General features: G+C 44.3%; 1 protein-coding gene across 1 annotated transcript in view; it reads right to left on the reverse strand.

The window, feature by feature from the left end:
* Nucleotides 1-7,756, reverse strand: part of UGDH (UDP-glucose 6-dehydrogenase) — a 28,785-nt gene extending 21,029 nt beyond the window's left edge. Inside the window, exons 1-2 of the mRNA XM_001142520.7 lie at nt 7,425-7,756; nt 1,471-1,639 (exon numbers count right to left, since the gene is read on the reverse strand). Coding sequence (XP_001142520.1) covers nt 1,471-1,632 — 162 coding nt within the window. The 5' untranslated portion in view covers nt 1,633-1,639; nt 7,425-7,756. The remainder of the gene's footprint in view (nt 1-1,470; nt 1,640-7,424) is intronic.
* Nucleotides 7,757-17,405: the final 9,649 nt, after the last annotated feature.

The raw sequence follows: 17,405 nt of genomic DNA on the forward strand, positions 1-17,405 counted from the left end.
TGAGTGACTATTACTCTATAGGTGCTTTTTCATAGATTTCCATATCTTATATTCCTATAGATAGCAGGCAGACCTATCTTAGAGATAAAACTGGATTGAGACTTTCCTTCTAAAAGCCTAAGGCAACTAAAGTCTATGGTTGATAATAGTCATAAATAAATAAGCTTTAGCTGGGCATGGTGGCTCACACCTGTAATCCCAGCACTTTGGGAGGCCGAGGAGGGGCGATCCCCTGAGGTCAGGAGTTCAAGACCACCCTGGCCAACATGGCGAAACCTCGTCTCTACTAAAAATACAAAAATTAGCTGGGAGTGGTGGTGGGCACCTATAATTCCAGCTACTAATGAGGTTGAGGCAAGAGAATCGCTTGAACACAGAAGGCAGGTGTTGCAGTGAGCTAAGATCGGGCCATTGCACTCCAGCCTGGGCAACAAGAGTGAAACTCCGTCTCAAAAAACAAATAAAAAATAACCAAGCTTTTCTTGGGGAAAAATATAAACATATTAATGTTAGCTAGAAAATGCTACCATCAAATTTTCAAATGCTTTTCTGTTGAGTTTCAAAAGCATAATATGATGAACTCATTTTACAGTGAAATAATAAAAAAAAAAGGAAACCAGATAGCTCAGTAAAATAGTTAGAAGCATATTTTTCTAAATTCTCTAAATTCACAAAATTTTGAAATTCCAGTTAAAAATATTTGTGGCACCAAACTCTAAATATGAAAGATGCCATTTGTCCATCTAATGTTTATGTGATGTTAGTAAAATAATCCAAAAATATATTAAATTTATATTAATATTATTAAAAGTTGTATTTATTTTATTTTTACAGGATACCACTTTTTAATTTTATTATAATATGGTAATGATACTAACAGACAAAATTAGGAAACAGGGAAGAAGGCCAGGTGCAGTGGCTCACGCCTGTAATCCCAGCACTTTGGGAGGCCGGGGCGGGCAGATCACCTGAGTTCAGGAGCTCAAGACCAGCCTGGCCAACATGGTGAAACCCCACCTCTACTAAAATACAAAAATTAGCTGGGTGTGGTGGTGGGCGCCTGCAATCCCAGCTACTCAAGAGGCTGAGGCAGAATTGTTTGAACCCGTGAGGCGGGTGTTGCCGTGAGCTGAGCTTGCGTCATTGCACTCCAGCCTGGGCAACAGAGGAAGACTCCGTCTCAAAAAAAAAAAAAAAAAAAAAAATGAAAACAGGAAAGAGAAAAAATTATCCATAATCTCACTGCACTAATACACCATTCTGATAGACTTCTTTCTGGTCATTTTTCCTACCCACATTACCCGAAGTAATGTGTTTTAATGTCCATGTGTTTTGTATCCAGATTTTTTTCATTTAATTTCTTATCAGTTGCTGTTATAGATTTTTATATTAATAGTGCATATAAATGATATAATAAAGACAGTAAAAAAACAAACAGCATAAAAACAAAGAGTTGTTTAATATGTTTACCTCATAAATAGGAAGTGTAGGAGAATTCCACGCATTGATTCTTGATTCATTGACATCAACAACCGTTACCCTGATTTCAGGACACATATGAGCAATGACACTACATGTGGGTCCTCCAACATAGCCTGCACCGATGCAACAGATCTTCTTAATTTCAAACATGATTGTACTAGAAGGAAAACAGTAAGACTGTTCTAGTATTGAAAACAGAAAATTTAAAGAAATCATATTGTACATTAATTACACTTTATAAAAACTGTCAAGGTGACAGATATCTGGAAAGATTTCCTACATTCACTCTGAGGAATTACGGAAATAGTGATTTAAAAAATAACATTCCAATTGGATGACCTAGCCTGTTCTCAGCTGCACTAGCATGAAACATATGGAAATAATTACAGTAACTGATATTACTGAAGGGGAGCCACAAAGATTATAATGACCTAAAATTTAGAAAGTAAAGAATCAAAGTAAAACCTTCCTTAGGTCTATAATACACTAGGACAACTTTGATTGCTGAGAGAAAGCTCCAGGATGAACATACTTGTACAATTCTTGCTTAAATAAACGCTAGTGTACAAAGATGAGTTTATAACAGGTTTAGATTACGATGATATAGAATAAGATTAGTTCCACAGTCCAGAATTGGCCTCTGAGATTATATGCCCTACACACTACTTTGGCTTTCAAAGTTTACTTTTAGGTACTAGGCAATAATCTTAAACTCCATTTCAACTTTAATCAGAAACCATAAGGTAGTTAAAGAAAATGTAATTTCTGTAATTACCAAAGCTGTTACACAGATTTTTTTTCTTCCCAATGCCAGCAGAAAAGTGGGTTACACAGATTTTGATAGATTTTCAAAAGCATTAGGTGAACTGATTCACACTAATCAAAATGACAAGGAACTGATTTATACATAAGTATGCTCATTTATCTGTTATAATGAGAACTGTCAAACTGATCAGATTCTTAGAAGCAAAGAATGGTTTTGCCTTGCCAAGACCTCAGACATCATCTAATCTAACCCATTCACAGATTCCAAAGAGAAGGAAAATGGTAATCAGAGAGTTTAAGAATTTTTTAGTATACTCCTGTATGGATCAGAGAACGCACTCTGGAAGGCTGGCCTAATTTGAATGCCTGGCAAGAAGAATATCCCTATTATGAAACAAGACAAATCATATAATTAAGATTATCCAATTCCTTTTGGTTTGAATCTGTATTAAACAATATTCTAAATTTTCGTTTGGTTCTCTGGATAGATTTCCCTACTAGAAGAAAATGAGCTGACTAATCCATGTAAGTATCCTGGACTGTTTGTAGCCTGTGTTAATAAACTACCAATCTGGCTTATACATTGATCTTTAGTGGTATAGATATCAACTCATGGAGTCTGATCCCTCATGACTTTTTTTTTTTTTTTTTTTTTTTTAATGAGACAGAGTCTTGCTCTGTCGCCAGGCTAGAGTACAATGATGTGATCTCGGCTCACTGCAACCTCCGTCTCCTGGATTCAAGCAGTTCTCCTGCCTCAGCCTAATGAGTAGCTGGGACTACAGGCACACACTACCATGCCCAGCTAATTTTTGTATTTTTAGTAGAGACGGGGTTTCACCATGTTGGTCAGGATAGTCTGGATTTCTTGACCTCGTGATCCGCCCGCCTCAGCCTCCAAAAGTGCTGGGATTACAGGCATGAGCCACCACGGTATTTATTTTTTTTGAGACAGAATCTCACTTTATCACACAGGCTGAAGTGCAGTGGCACCATCTCAGCTGCACTTATTACAACCTCCGCCTCCTGGGTTTGATTCTCGTGTCTCAGCCCGCCAAGTAGCTGGGACTACAGGTGCATGCCACCACACCAGGTTAATTTTTGTATTTTTAGTAGAGACAGGGTTTTGCCATGTTGCCCAGGCTGGTCTCGAACTCCTGAGCTCATGCAATCTGCCTGCCTCAGCCTCACAAAGTGCTAGGATTACAGGCACGAGCCACTGTGCCAGGCCCCTCATGACTTTTAAAAAACGATTAAAAGAAATAGAATTTTGGTAAAATAGTGAAAATGGATAGAATTTTCAATTATATGATTCAATTAAATAGAACAGTATTCTATTTGAATCTGTATTCAAATAGTATTCTTAGCCATATGAAATACATTTTTAAAAATTATTTATTCTGGCCAGGCACGGTGGCTCATGCCTGTAATCCTAGCACTTTGGGAGGCCGAGGAGGGTGGATCACCTGAGGTCAGGAGTTCAAGACCAGCCTGATCAACATGACAAAACCCCGTCTCTACTAAAAATACAAAATTAGTGGGGCATGGTGGCACATGCCTGTAATCCCAGCTACTTGGGAGGCTGAGGCAGGAGAATCACTTGAACCCGGGAGGCAGAGGTTGCAGTGAGCTGAGATCACGCCATGTTGCACTCCAGCCTGGGCAACAAGCACGAAACTCCATCTCAAAAAAAAAAAAAAAAAAATTATTGATTCTGAATAATGTTCATATGGTTCAAAATTAAATCTGTTGTAACAAGGTACACATGAGAAGTCTCACTCCAACCCCTTCCTTATATACTTTGCTATCCCCTACTTTGCTTCCACACAAGCAATCCGTTTTCTTGTATATCCTCCCAGCTACAAGTAAATATACATATATATTCTAATAATCTTGTCTTTCTAAATTCAATAGAATACCATATATACGATTAACACCTGGCTTTTTTCACTTAATTAAACCCAGTATATCTAGAATACCTAAAGAGTAGAATCTCAAAGTAATGTTGGACCAGAGGATCTTTTAGGGTTACCACTTAATCTCCTAGCCAAAAGGTTATTAGGACAGCCTTTACTCTTAATCTCAACCAGGACAGGTTCTGCTAACACATTTATTAAATGTAGAATCAGTGTCTACTCATTGCAGCTCCTGGGCTTAAGGAGTTCATAGTTTAATAAGGCACAGCCAGGCTAACAGTTATTTGCTGCTGCTCCCTGCTGTATCCTTGACTCCTAGAATAGCAGCCTCTCAATGATTATTAATTGAATGAATGAGTAACTCTCCACAAGGGCCTCTCTTTTTGAGATGAAGACTTCTGTGTAAATAGCTTTAGTTCAGATTGCCGATCATAGTATTTTTGCAGTAATTGACCAGAATACTATCAACTTTTTTTTTTTTTTTTTTTTTTTTTCTGACACAAGGTCTCACTCTGTTGCCCAGGCTGGAGTGCAACAGCACAATCTGGGCTCATCGCAGCCTCTGCCTCCCAGGTTCAAGAGAGTCTCCCACCTAGCCTCCCAGGTACCAAGTACCTGGGACTACAGGTGTCCGCCACCATGTCCAGCTAATTTTTGTATTTTTTTCTAGAGACAGGGTTTCACCATGTGGGCCAGGCAGGTCTCAAGCTCCTGACCTCAGTTGATCCACCTGCCTCAGCCTCCCAAAGTGTTGGGATTACAGGTGTGAGCCATCGCATCTGGCCAAGTTCTTTTTTTGAGTTACCTAAAGAACTTCAGCATGTTTCCCCAGAGTTACTTCTTATCTGCCTTGATTGTGAGACCACATTTCAACTTGCTTTACATACATCAGCTGGGACAGACTACTGATGGCAGGTGAACTTGTATCACAGAACTGGATGTGTTTTACACAAGCTTTATTTTGGGTATTCTCGCCTTGCTATTTCCCATGAAATACGGCTTACCGATGACAATGGGAGAATCAATGAAAAGGCTGATGTACAATCTGTGCAAGTCCAAATAAATGCTCACTTGGAAGTTTCAATAAAATCTTCAATAAGCTTTAACATGGAGTTTGATATAGTGTTAGTGACACACTTTGCATGACACAGATGTCTGCCAACTCCATTTTCTATTTCTTTTTTCTTTTTGAGACGGAGTCTCACTGTCACCGAGGCTGGAGTGCAGTGGCACCATGTCGGCTCACTGCAACCTCCGTCTCCTAGGTTCAAGCAATTCTCCTGCCTCAGCATCCCGAGTAGCTAGGATTACAGGTGCCCACCACCACGCCCAGCTAGTTTTTATATATTTAGTAGAGACGGGGTTTCACAATATTGGCCAGGCTGGTCTCGAACTCCTGACCTCAGGTGATCCATCCACCTCAGCCTCCCAAAGTGCCGGGATTACAGGCGTGAGCCACTGCGCCCAGCCCCATTTTCTTTTTTTCTTTTTCTTTTTTTTTTTTTGAGACGTAGTCTCGCTCAGTTGCCCAGGCTGGAGTGCAGTGGCGCAATCTCGGCTCACTGCAAGCTCCGCCTCCCAGGTTCATGCCATTCTCCTGCCTCAGCCTCCCGAGTAGCTGGGACTACAGGCGCCCGCCACTACGCCCCGCTAATTTTTTTTGTATTTTTAGTAGAGACGGGATTTCACCATGTTAGCCAGGATGGTCTCGATTTCCTGACCTCGTGATCCGCCCGTCTCGGCCTCCCAAAGTGCTGGGATTACAGGCGTGAGCCACCACGCCCGGCCCCCATTTTCTATTTCTACTTTTATGTACCCTCTGGCCCTCTATTCTGCTGTCAGAGACATAGGAGTGTTTCCTTATTAAATGGGTTATTTTGAAATGAGTTTTTACCTCTGTATTTTGGGAGAGTCACAACAAACCAAACCGTTCCAAAACTACTCTTCATGTAAAATTTCATAATTCAAATAAACATTCCAACCCAGAAGGGGTCACTAACAAATAACAAATGCCCTACTACAATCTAAACGGAATATAATCCTTCTAGCCCCAGCTCTCTACAGCGTATTTTGCATAGGTACCCAGGAGCTAACGATGGGCATTATAGTTGGATACATCAGCTTCACACATTTTAATCATTTCCAGAAATTAAACAGTAAAAGATGCCTGGCCAGAGAAAAATATTTAATCAGTAAGAAAGCCGGTAATAATTTTATGTCTAAGGGTTATCATGTAAAGCTGTGGAAGTAAACAAGAAGGAAGATGGATTATGCTTATCCAGTTATAGATTTTGTTAGAAAAAGGAGTACAGCAACGGGAGAATAAATGAGATCTTTTCAATCAGGGTTGTCTACCCCTTACCTTAAACTGGATCCTGGCCACTAATAAGCACATCTCAGAGCAGACAGTCAGCTCTTTCATTTCCAGAACCCCCCTGAAGAAAGACTACTGTTCTCCATTTCTTAAGGGATTTGAAGAAACTCAAAGGCTCACTGTGTCTTTGAGGTCTGTCGATAGACAGCTACTGCTCTGTATGCCCATGAATAGATCCCTACCAGCGAACCCCTCTTTTTTCTATACGAGAATTCCTAACCCTACTAAGTTATCTTCCTATATATTTATAGGACGTATAATTTTTCAAGATCTCACACAAACATGGTCTCCCGAGGCACCCAGGAAAGGCCTTCCCCGACATCAAACAGAGCAATTCTGTGGTGCAGGGGGCCAACAATGGATTCCAGGACATCCCGGACAGATATCACGACAGTCTTAGTATTTTGCTCTCAAGAGGGATTTCTGGCTTCGTTTCTCTTTGGTTTCTTAAGAGGGGCGGCATGAGAAAAGCAGGAGCCCCTCAGGTGAGCAGACTCTTAAACACAAACAAAAAACTACGACTCTGCGGCCAAAATGAGGTCCCCAACGAGAGAACCGCTTCCTGTGGTGGGCGTTCGGCTTTGGAGGCGGCAGGGAAATCTCATCCAAGTCAGGAAAGTGGGTAAAGGCAGAAAGAGAAGGGGCTGGAAGACTCACGAGTCTTGAATAAGAAGCCCAGACGACCACATCCCCAGGACAGCAGTTCCAAAATGCGGTTCCCGCCCTAAGCCCCAAAGAGACGAAGGTCGTGAGACGGGAAGCCCGGGACCGAGCGCAGCGAGCGACCGGGAGCAGCGCGCACACCCCAGCCCCGCTCCCTCCACATCCCGCCCAGACCTGGGAGCATCCCGCCCGGGCGGCGGGGCCAGTCTGGGAGCGGCGCTTACCCACTTCCCAGCAGCAAGCGCAGGGACCGCTCCTATCCCGATCGTTCGGACAGCACCTTCCTACGGGCCGCGCCGCCGCAGCTTCTTCACCCGCGCCCCGCTCCGTCTGAGCTCCCTCTCGGCGCACGCCCCTCCCTCAGGCTGCCACGCGTTACACTCTGAGTCCCGGGCCTGAGCCCGTATTTAAAGGCTTTTGCCTGAGAAGGCGGAGGCTTCATTCCCCCGCAGCCAGGCCCTCCTGGACTCTGCCCTCAGCTGCTTCCTAGCTCCCCCTCCCGCTACACAAGGCCCAGGGCCGGGTCCCTATTTCCTTCAGGGCTCAGGGGCGGGGAGACTGGGGCTGGTCCTGGCTGGGAGGGCCTGCCCCGCCCCTGGCCGAGCTGGGCAAATCCGCTTTGGCCAGCTCAGCGGCTCCGCCCCTACCGCGAGCGGCGCTGGGCGGGGCTGCGTGCGTGGCGTGTCCGCTGGACCAGGGGGACGGGGGCGCGCCGCAGGAGTAGGCCCTTTGCGCGCCTACCCGGCGGTCGTGGGTTGAGGTGGGGGGGTCAAGAATTGTTGTCTAGCAGCCCTCTCCCCGCTGCCCTGTCCTGGCCGAGGCAAAGGCCGCGTGCGCTCCGCGTCTGCCAGGCTTTAGGGCTGCGCGGACACTGGGTGGGTGGTGGGCCGAGGCAACCGGAAGGTCCTGGCCGCCTTTCCGGTCTCCTCAGCACCCTGGAGCGCCGCCCTCGGGTTTCAGTCTCCTGGATCTGCGGGTCGGTCTCGGCGGGCGTATTACTCCTCGCCCACAACCTCGAGGCCCCGGGGTCAACCGCGCCCTCCGGGCGGGCAACCCAGGGTTTAGTCAGATTCCTCCTGACCCACCGCTTCTGGGAAAGAGGCGCCTCCCGTCAGGAGGATGCTGAGTTCCTCATGACTGGACCAGTGAGTGTCCACTCCCTGGTCCCTGGCGGGAGAGGCGGGACCCCCACGCCCTCCTGGCGCTCTTTGCAGAGATGTTCCTCAGGCCCAATCCGGGATTTGGGATGTCTGTGCGTGCTGTGGAGCGGAGAGTTTGCAACATGTAAGTGCCGTGCGTGAGGAAGAGTAAAATTAACCTATGGAGCCTGCTCATTTTTAATGTGGAGGGCAGTTCTGTTCCTTTCTTTCGCCGCTTCGAGGTCATTTTAACACTCAAATCTAACATATAAGAAAAAAAGCCAGGCATAGTCATGGCCTTTTATTTCCCTCATTAAGGATTACATCAGGTGACATAAGCCATTTTAACATACATCATGAAGAAAGTGATTAGTAATTTATAAAGGCACATTAAAATACCATATAAATTACGGTTTTCTTGATAGGATCATGATGGTGACTTTAAGAAAGTGGTTGAATGTGGATGAAACAGTTTGCTGTGGATTGTAGCACGTGTGGCAGGATATGTAGGCTTGTTGGTTGGTTGTTTTGTTTGAGACGGAGTCTGCCTCTTGTCGCCCAGGCTGGAGTGCAGTGGTGCAATCTCGGCTCACCTCAACCTCCTCCTTCCGGATTCAAGCGATTCTCCTGCCTCAGCCTCCCGAGTAGCTGGGATTACAGGCGCCCACAACCATGCCCGGCTAATTTTTATATTTTTAATAGAGACCGGGTTTTGCTATGTTGACCAGGCTGGTCTCAAACTCCTGACCTCAGGTGATCCGCCCGTCTCGGCCTCCCAAAGTGCTGGGATTACAGGTGTGAGCCACCATGCCTGGCCAGTATATGTAGGCTTTCTGCATTCTATGCAGTTCAGTTCATTCATCCAACAAATATTTAATGCCTGTTGTGTGTCAGACGTTATCCTAAAGGCTGAAGATGCAAAAGGGATTAAGACTGAATTCCTTTGGCCAGGCACGGTGGTTTACTCCTGTAATCCCAGCACTTTGGGAGGCCATAGCGGGTGGATCACCTGAGGTCAGGAGTTCCAGACCAGCCTGGCCAACATGGTGAAACCCCGGCTCCACTAAAAATGCAAAAAGTTAGCCGGGTGAGGCGGTGGGCACCTGTAATCCCAGCTGCTTAGGAGGCTAAGGCATGAGAATTGCTTGAACTCGGGGACCGGAGGTTGCAGTGAGCCGAGATCACGCCACTGCCCTGCAGCCTGGGGAACAGAACGAGACACTCACTGTCTCAAAAAAATAACCAAACAAAAAAGACTCAGTTCCTTCTTGCAAAGCTCACAGGTTGGGTAGAAGAGATATGTAAACAAGTAATTGCACTAGATATGACAAGTACATCTTTTTGAACATACATAGATTTAAGTTACCTAATACAGTTTGCTTTGTAATAAAAACCACTTATCTTAGTCCCTTCATTTTGAATTCAACATTTTTCTATTTAGTATTCACCTCACATTCTTTTTTAGTATTTTGGTAGAATCAGACTCTTCAAAACGGTTAATAGGATTTCAGAAATTAAGTCAATTTTCAGTGCCAGCTAGAATGGACCTTTGGATTTAGGACAGAGGTTCTCCAAATGTGAGCTGGGGACTGTAGACAATCTCCGAGGTTCTTTCTGGGATCCATGAAGTCAAAAAGTTTTCATGTGTTACTTGCTTTTTTCACTCTTGTTCTCTCACAAGTGTACAATGAAGTTTTGTGGAGACTATAATGTGCTATCAAAGCAGATAGAATTAAGCTGTTTTTTAAGTCAGATATTAGAGATTTACAAAAATGAAAACAATGCCAATCTTATTTTTTGTTTTTAAAATATAGTAATTTTTCATTGAAATATGATATTTATGTTAACATGTAATGGGCTTATTGTCAATTTTAAGGAATTAATCTTTTATATATAATTTGTCAGTTTTCATTTCTAATATGGTAAATACCAATAGTTACACAATCCACATGAAAAAAACTTATTTGAGTCTTCAATTTTTAAACATGCCAAGGGGTCTTGATACTACAAACTTTGAGAACTGCCAAGGTAGGCTAGTTATTTTCAAATTATGTTTCATGGAGCCCTGAATCCTCTGGTAGTGTGTCAGAAATCTGTGAGGATAGAGAATCAGTAGGAAGTTAAAGACAAGTATCTGGGTTCCCACATCTCCTCGTCTTCTCTAATGGCAGTTCAATTTTTCTCTGTTTATCTGGTTTTTTGTTTTTTGCTTTTTGTTTTTTTTTTCTTGAGACGGAGTCTCGCTCTGTCACCCAGGCTGGAATGCAATGGTGCAGTCTTAGCTCACTGCAACCTCCACCTCCCAGGTTCAAAAGATTCTCCTGCTTAGGCCTCCCGAATAGCTGGGACTACAGGTGCACACCACCACATCACGCTAATTTTTGTGTTTTTAGTAGAGACAGGGTTTTGCCATGTTGGCCGGGCTGGTCTCAAACTCCTGACTTCAGGTGATCCACCTGCCTTGGCCTCCCAAAGTGCTGGGATTACAGGCATGAGCCATCATGCCTGGCCTGTTTATCTGCTTTTTGTATCAATTAGGTGGAGACTCTCAAACTTCAATTCTTGACTACTGTGTACCTACCGGCTCAACACCAAGTGGAAGCTGCCAAGGCTTGGGGCTTCCACCCTCTGAAGCAATAGCCCAAGCTATGCCTCAGCCCCTTTTAGTTACAGCTGGGGCAGCTGGGACACAAGGCACCAAGTTCCTAGACTGCACACAGCAGAGGGACCCTGGGCCCGGCCCACAAAACCATTTTTTCTTCCTAAACCTCCAGGCCTGTGATGGGAGGAGCTGCCATGAATATCTCTGACATGCCCATTTTCCCCATTGTCTTGGTGATTAACATTCGGATCCTCCTTACTGATGCAAATTTCTACAGCTAGCTTGAATTTCTCCTCAGAAAATGAGATTTTCTTTTCTGTCATGTTGTCAGGCTGCAAATTTTCCAAACTTTTATGTTTTGTTTCCCTTAAAAACTGAATGCCTTTAACAGCACCCAAGTCACCTCTTGAATGCTTTGCTGCTTAGAAATTTCTTCTGTCAGATACCCTAAATCATCTCTCTCCAGTTCAAAGTTTCACAAATCTCTAGGGCAGGGGCAAAGTGCCGCCAGTCTCTTTGCTAAAACATAACAAAAGTCACCTTTGCTCCAGTTCCCAACAAGTTCCTCATCTCCATCTGAGACCACCTGATTGGATTTCATTGTCCATATAATTATCAGCATTTTTGTCAAAGCCATTTAACAAGCCTCTAGGGAGTTCTGAACTTTCCTGCATTTTCCTATCTTCTTCTGAGCCCTCCAGACTGTTCCAACATCTGGCTGTTAACCCAGTTCCAAAGTTGCTTCCATATTTTTGGATATCTTTTTAGCAGTGCCTCACTCTACTGGTACCAATTTACTGTGTTCTTTTTCATGCTGCTGATAAAGACATACCCAAGACTAGGACATTTACAAAAGAAAGAGGTTTATTGGACTTACAGTTCCACATGGCTGGGGAAGCCTCATAATCATGGTGGAAGGTGAAAGGCATGTCTCACGTGGCAGCAGACAAGAGAAGAGAGAACTTGTGCAGGGAAACTCTCGTTTTTAAAACCATCAGATCTCATGAGACTTATTCACTATCACAAGAACAGCACGGGAAAGACCTGCCCCCATGATTCAATTATCATCTGCCAGGTCCCTCTCACAACATGTAGGAATTATGGGACCTACAAGATGAGATTTGGGTGGGGACACAGAGCCAGTCATAGTAAGGTATTGTTTGGGTAAAACATAAGCCTTTCTTTCCTGTCTTTCTTTTTTTTTTTTACAGGGTCTCACTTTGTCACCCAGGCTGGAATGCATTGGCATGAACACGTCTCACTGCAGCCTCAACCTCCCAGGCTGAAGTGACCCTCCAACTCTGCTTTCACAGTAGCTGTGATATGGTTTGGCTGTGTCCCCACCCACATCTCATCTTAAAACCCAGTGGGAGGTAATTGAATCATGGGGACAAGTCTTTCCTGTGCTGTTCTTGTGATAGTGAATAAGTCTCATGAGATCTGATGGTTTTTAAAAGAGTTCTGGCTGGGCATGGTGGTGGGCACCTGTAATCCAAACTACTAGGGAGGCTGAGGCAGAGTGAATTGCTTGAACCTGGGAGAAGGAGGTTGCAGTGAGCTGAGATTGCACCGCTGCACTCCAGCCTGGGCAACATTGGAGACTCTGTCTCCAAAAAAAAAAAAAAGGAGTTCCTCTGCACAAGCTCTCTCTCTTTGCCTGCTGCCATCCATGTAAGATGTGACTTGCTCTTCCTTGCCCTCACTATGATTGTGAGTCTTTCCCCAGCCATGTGGAACTGTAAGTCCAAATAAACCTCTTTCTTTTGTAAATTGCCCAGTCTTGGGTATGTCTATCAGCAGCATGGAAATGGACTAATACAGTAAATTGGTACCAGTAGAGTGGGGTGTTGCTGAAAAGATACCTGAAAATGTGAAAGTGACTTTGGAACTGGGTAGCAGGCAAACATTGGAACAGTTTGGAGGGCTCAGAAGAAGACAGGAAAATGTAGGAAAGTTTGGAACTTCCTAGAGACTTGTTGAATGGCATTGACAAAAATGCTAATAGTGATACGAACAATAAGATCCAGTCTGAGGTGGTCTCAGATGGAGATGAGGAACTTGTTGGGAACTGGAGCAAAGGTGACTCTTGTTATGTTTTAGCAAAGAGACTGGTGACATTTTGCCCCTGCCTGAGAGATTTGTGGGACTTTGAACTTGAGGGAGATGATTTAGGGTATCTGGTGGAAGACATTTCTTTTTTTTTTTTTTTTTGTGACGGAGTCTTGCACTGTCGCCCGGGGTGGAGTGCAATGGTCTGATCTCAGCTTACTGGGTTCAAGCAATTCTGTCTCAGCCTCCCGAGTAGCTGGGATTACAGGCGTCCGCCACCACGCCCTTCTAATTTTTTGTATTTTTAGTAGAGATGGTTTCACTATGTTGGCCAGTGGAAGACATTTCTAAGCAGCAAAGCATTCAAGAGGTGACTTGGGTGTTGTTAAAGGCATTCTGTTTTGACTGGGTGCGGTGGCGCACACCTATAATCCCAGCACTTTGGGAGGCCGAGGAGGGTGGATCAAGAGGTCAGGAGTTCAAGACCAGCCTGGCCAATATGGTGAAACCCTGTCTCTACTAGAAATACAAAAATTAGCTTGGCATGGTGGTGCACGCCTGTAGTCCCAGCTTCTCGGGAGGCTGAGGCAGGAGAATTGCCTGGACCCGGGAGGTGGAGGTTCTATTGAGCCAAGATCATGCCACTGACTCCAGCCTGGGCAACAGACTGAGACTCCGTCTCAAAAAAAAAAAAAACAAAAAGGCATTCAGTTTTATAAGGGAAGGAGAGCATAAAAGTTTGGGAAATTTGCAGCCTGACAATGTGATAGTAAAGAAAATCCCATTTTCTGAGAGGAAATTCAAGCTGGCTGCAAAAATTTGCATAAGTACCAAGGAGCCGAATGTTAATATCCAAGACAATGGGGAAAATATCTCCCAGACACGTCAGAGGTCTTCATGGCAGCCCCTCCCATCAACAGGTCCAGAGGCCTAGGAGGAAAAAGTGGTTTTGTGGGCAGCACCCAGGGTCCCCATGCTATGTGCAGCATAGGGACTTGGTGCCCTGCGTCTCAGCTGCTCCAGTAGTGACTGAAAGGGGCCAACATAGAGCTCGGGCTGCTGCTTCAGGGGGTGGAAGCCCCAAATCTTGGCAGCTTCCATGTGGTGTTGAGCCTGCGAGTACATAGAAGTCAAGAATTGGGGTTTGGGAACCTCCATCTAGATTTCAGAAGATATATGGAAATGCCTGGATGCCCAGGCAGAAGTTTGCTGTAGGGGTGGGGCCTTCATGGAGAACCTCTGCTAGAGCAGTGCAGAAGGGAAATGTGGGGTCGGAGCCTGATGGAGCTGTGAGAAGTGGACCACCATTCTCCAGACCCCAGAATGGTAGATCCACCGACAGCTTGCACCGTGTGCCTGGAAAAGCTGCAGACACTCAATGCCAGCCTATGAAAGCAGCCTGGAGGGAGGCTTTACCCTGCAAAGCCACAGAAGTGGAGCTGCCCAAGACCATGGGAATCCACCTCTTGCATCAGTGTGACCTGGATGTGAGACATGGAGTCAAAGGAGATCATTTTGAAGCTTTAAGATTTGACTGCCCTGCTGGATTTCAGACTTGCATGGGTCCTGTAGCCCCTTTGTTTTGGCCAATTTCTCCCATTTGGAATGGCTATATTTACCCAATGCTTATACCACCATTCTATCTAGGAAGTAAATAACTTGCTTTTGATTTTACAGGCTCATAGGCAGAAGGGATTTGCCTTGTCTCAGATGAGACTTTGGACTGCGGACTTTTGAGTTAATGCTGAAATGAGTTAAGACTTCGGAGGACTATTGGGAAGGCATGATTGGTTTTGAAACGTGAGGACATGAGATTTGGGAGGGGCCAGGGGTGGAAGGATACGGTTGGGTTCTGTGTCCCCACCCAAGTCTTATCTTGTAGCTCCCATAACCCATGTGTCTTGGGAGGGACCTGGTAATTGAATCATGTGGGCTGGACGCGGTTGCTCATGCCTGTAATCCCAGCACTTTGGGAGGCCAAGGGGGAGATCACTTGCGATCAGGAGTTTGAGACCAGCCTGGCCAACATGGTGAAACCCCATCTATACTAAAAATACAAAAATTAGCCAGGCATGGTGGCGGGCACCTGTAATCCCAGCTACTTGGGAGGCTGAGGCATGAGAATCACTTGAACCTGGAGGCGGAGGTTGCAGTGAGCCGAGATCGCACCACTGCACTCCAGCCTGGGCGTCAAAGTGAAACTTAATCTTAAAAAAAAAAAAAAAAAAGAAGAATGGGGGTGGGTCTTTCCTGTGCTGTTCTCATGATAGAGAATAAGTCTTACAAGATCTGATGGTTTTAAAAATGAGAGTTATTTCTCTCTTCTCTTGTCTGCTACCATGTGAGTCATGCCTTTCACCTTCCACCATGATTGTGAGGCCTCCCCAGCCACGTGGAACTGTAAGTCCAATAAACCTCTTTCTTTTTTTTTTTTTTTTTTTGAGACGGAGTCTCACTCTGTTGCCCAGGCTGGAGTGCAGTGGCGCGATCTCAGCTTACTGCAAGGTCCGCCTCCCAGGTTCACGCCATTCTCCTGCCTCAGCCTCCCGCATAGCAGGCATTGTCACAGGCGCCCGCCACCACACCCAGCTAATTTTTTTGTATTTTTAGTAGAGACGGGGTTTCACCGTGTTAGCCAGGGTGGTATCGATCTCCTGACCTTGTGATCCGCCCACCTCGGCCTCCCAAAGTGTTGGGATTGCAGGCATAAGCCACTGCACCCGGCAATAAACCTCTTTCTTTTGTAAATTGCCCAGGTATGTCTTTATCAGCAGCATGAAAATGGACTCATACAATGATCCATTACCTAGGGTAAAATTCTCCTGAATGTCAAACAAAGAGATAAACTACATTTGGGTTTTGGGTGAGTCCCCTGTAATGATGAATCAAGAATCCTCAAGTCTGTCTTGCCACCCATTTAATACGTATTTTTGTTAAGGCTGAAGTTTAGAGTTAGAATCAGGACATTTTGGCCTATTGAGAGGTTATGAATTCCAACAGAAGATGCCATGTAAATCAGTGAATTTGATTCTTTTAAAAGCAACTTACAAAATTTACAAGATGTATTCAATAAAGCAGTTTAGCTTTGGTATATCAAACCTTATAATGAACCATTTTTCCCACTTCATCTTATGCAATGTTTAATATTTTCTATTTTTGTCAAGGATATTAAACCTACACCTGGAAACATATTAAATGCCAACTTAAAATGTGAGAAGTTTGGCAGAACTCAGACCCATTCTTCCGATTTCCAAGCTGTTTAATCACACTGATTCAGACACTCTGGATAGCAGCTGGGATTGTAGTTATCTTTATGCTTTGAGCTCTCTAGTTTTGTCTGCACATCTTATAAAATATCCCCTCCTCATTCTCCTCTAGCTGGAACACTAACCCAATGGATGTTGTGGTGAACTTTCTTTGACCAGGCAGAGAAGTGCAGCATTGGGTGGACCATGCACAACCAGTTTGAGAAGCACTGCTCTAGGGGTTGGGGGAGCAACAATAGAAAGAGTGCAGGTTCTGAATACCTGAAGCATACATTTTAGCTCTAGACTGCTTATATTGTTGTTATATGGAAGAGAACTTTTAATCTGGTTTAAACCACTGGATCTCTTTATTCCAGCAAGTGAATCTATATCCAACTAATATTTACTCCCAGTCTGTTCTTTCTCACCCCTCTTTCCCTTACTATAAACCTTTTCTATCTCAATTTATATCATTAGTTGCTCAGCCCACAAACCAGATGTCACTTTTGTTTTCTCTTTTTCCTTCCCATTCATAGCCAGGCCATCATTGTGACGTATTGGCTGTACCTCCAAAATATATCCCAGATCTGATCTCTTCTTATAATTTGTACTGCCACAACCTTAGTCAAAGCCACTAATATCTCTTATCTGAACTCCAATGGTTTACTAGTTTTCTGCCTCTCTTCTTGACACAATTCATCTTTCTACATAGCAGCCAGAGTAAGATAAAATCATAAATCAGATCATATAACTTCTACCCCCTGTACCAATGGCTATCTTTTATACTCAGAATAAAATCCAAAATCTTTATTTGGCTTCCAAGATCCTACAAGATAGAGACCTTACTTCTCATCTTGTACCCGTCATTTGATCTTCAGTCCCTTGAAAATGCCAAGTCTATTTCCATTTCAGGGCCTTTGTGCTTGTTACTATTGTTTTTTTTCTCTTGGAAAACTGCCCAGATCTTTCCTTAGCTGAATTATTCAGATCCCAACTCAAATATCATCTCTTTAGAAAATTCTTTCAGAACCAGGTGTGGTGGTGCACACCTGTAATCTCAGCTACTCGAGTGGCTGAGGCTGATGGATTTCTTGAGCCCAGAAGTCTGAGGCCAGCCTGGGCAATATAGCAAGATCCTGTCAAAAAGAAAAGGGTATCTCACCATGATTA

This window comes from Pan troglodytes, chromosome 3 (assembly GCF_028858775.2).
Source record: "Pan troglodytes isolate AG18354 chromosome 3, NHGRI_mPanTro3-v2.0_pri, whole genome shotgun sequence".
NCBI lineage: Eukaryota > Metazoa > Chordata > Mammalia > Primates > Hominidae > Pan > Pan troglodytes.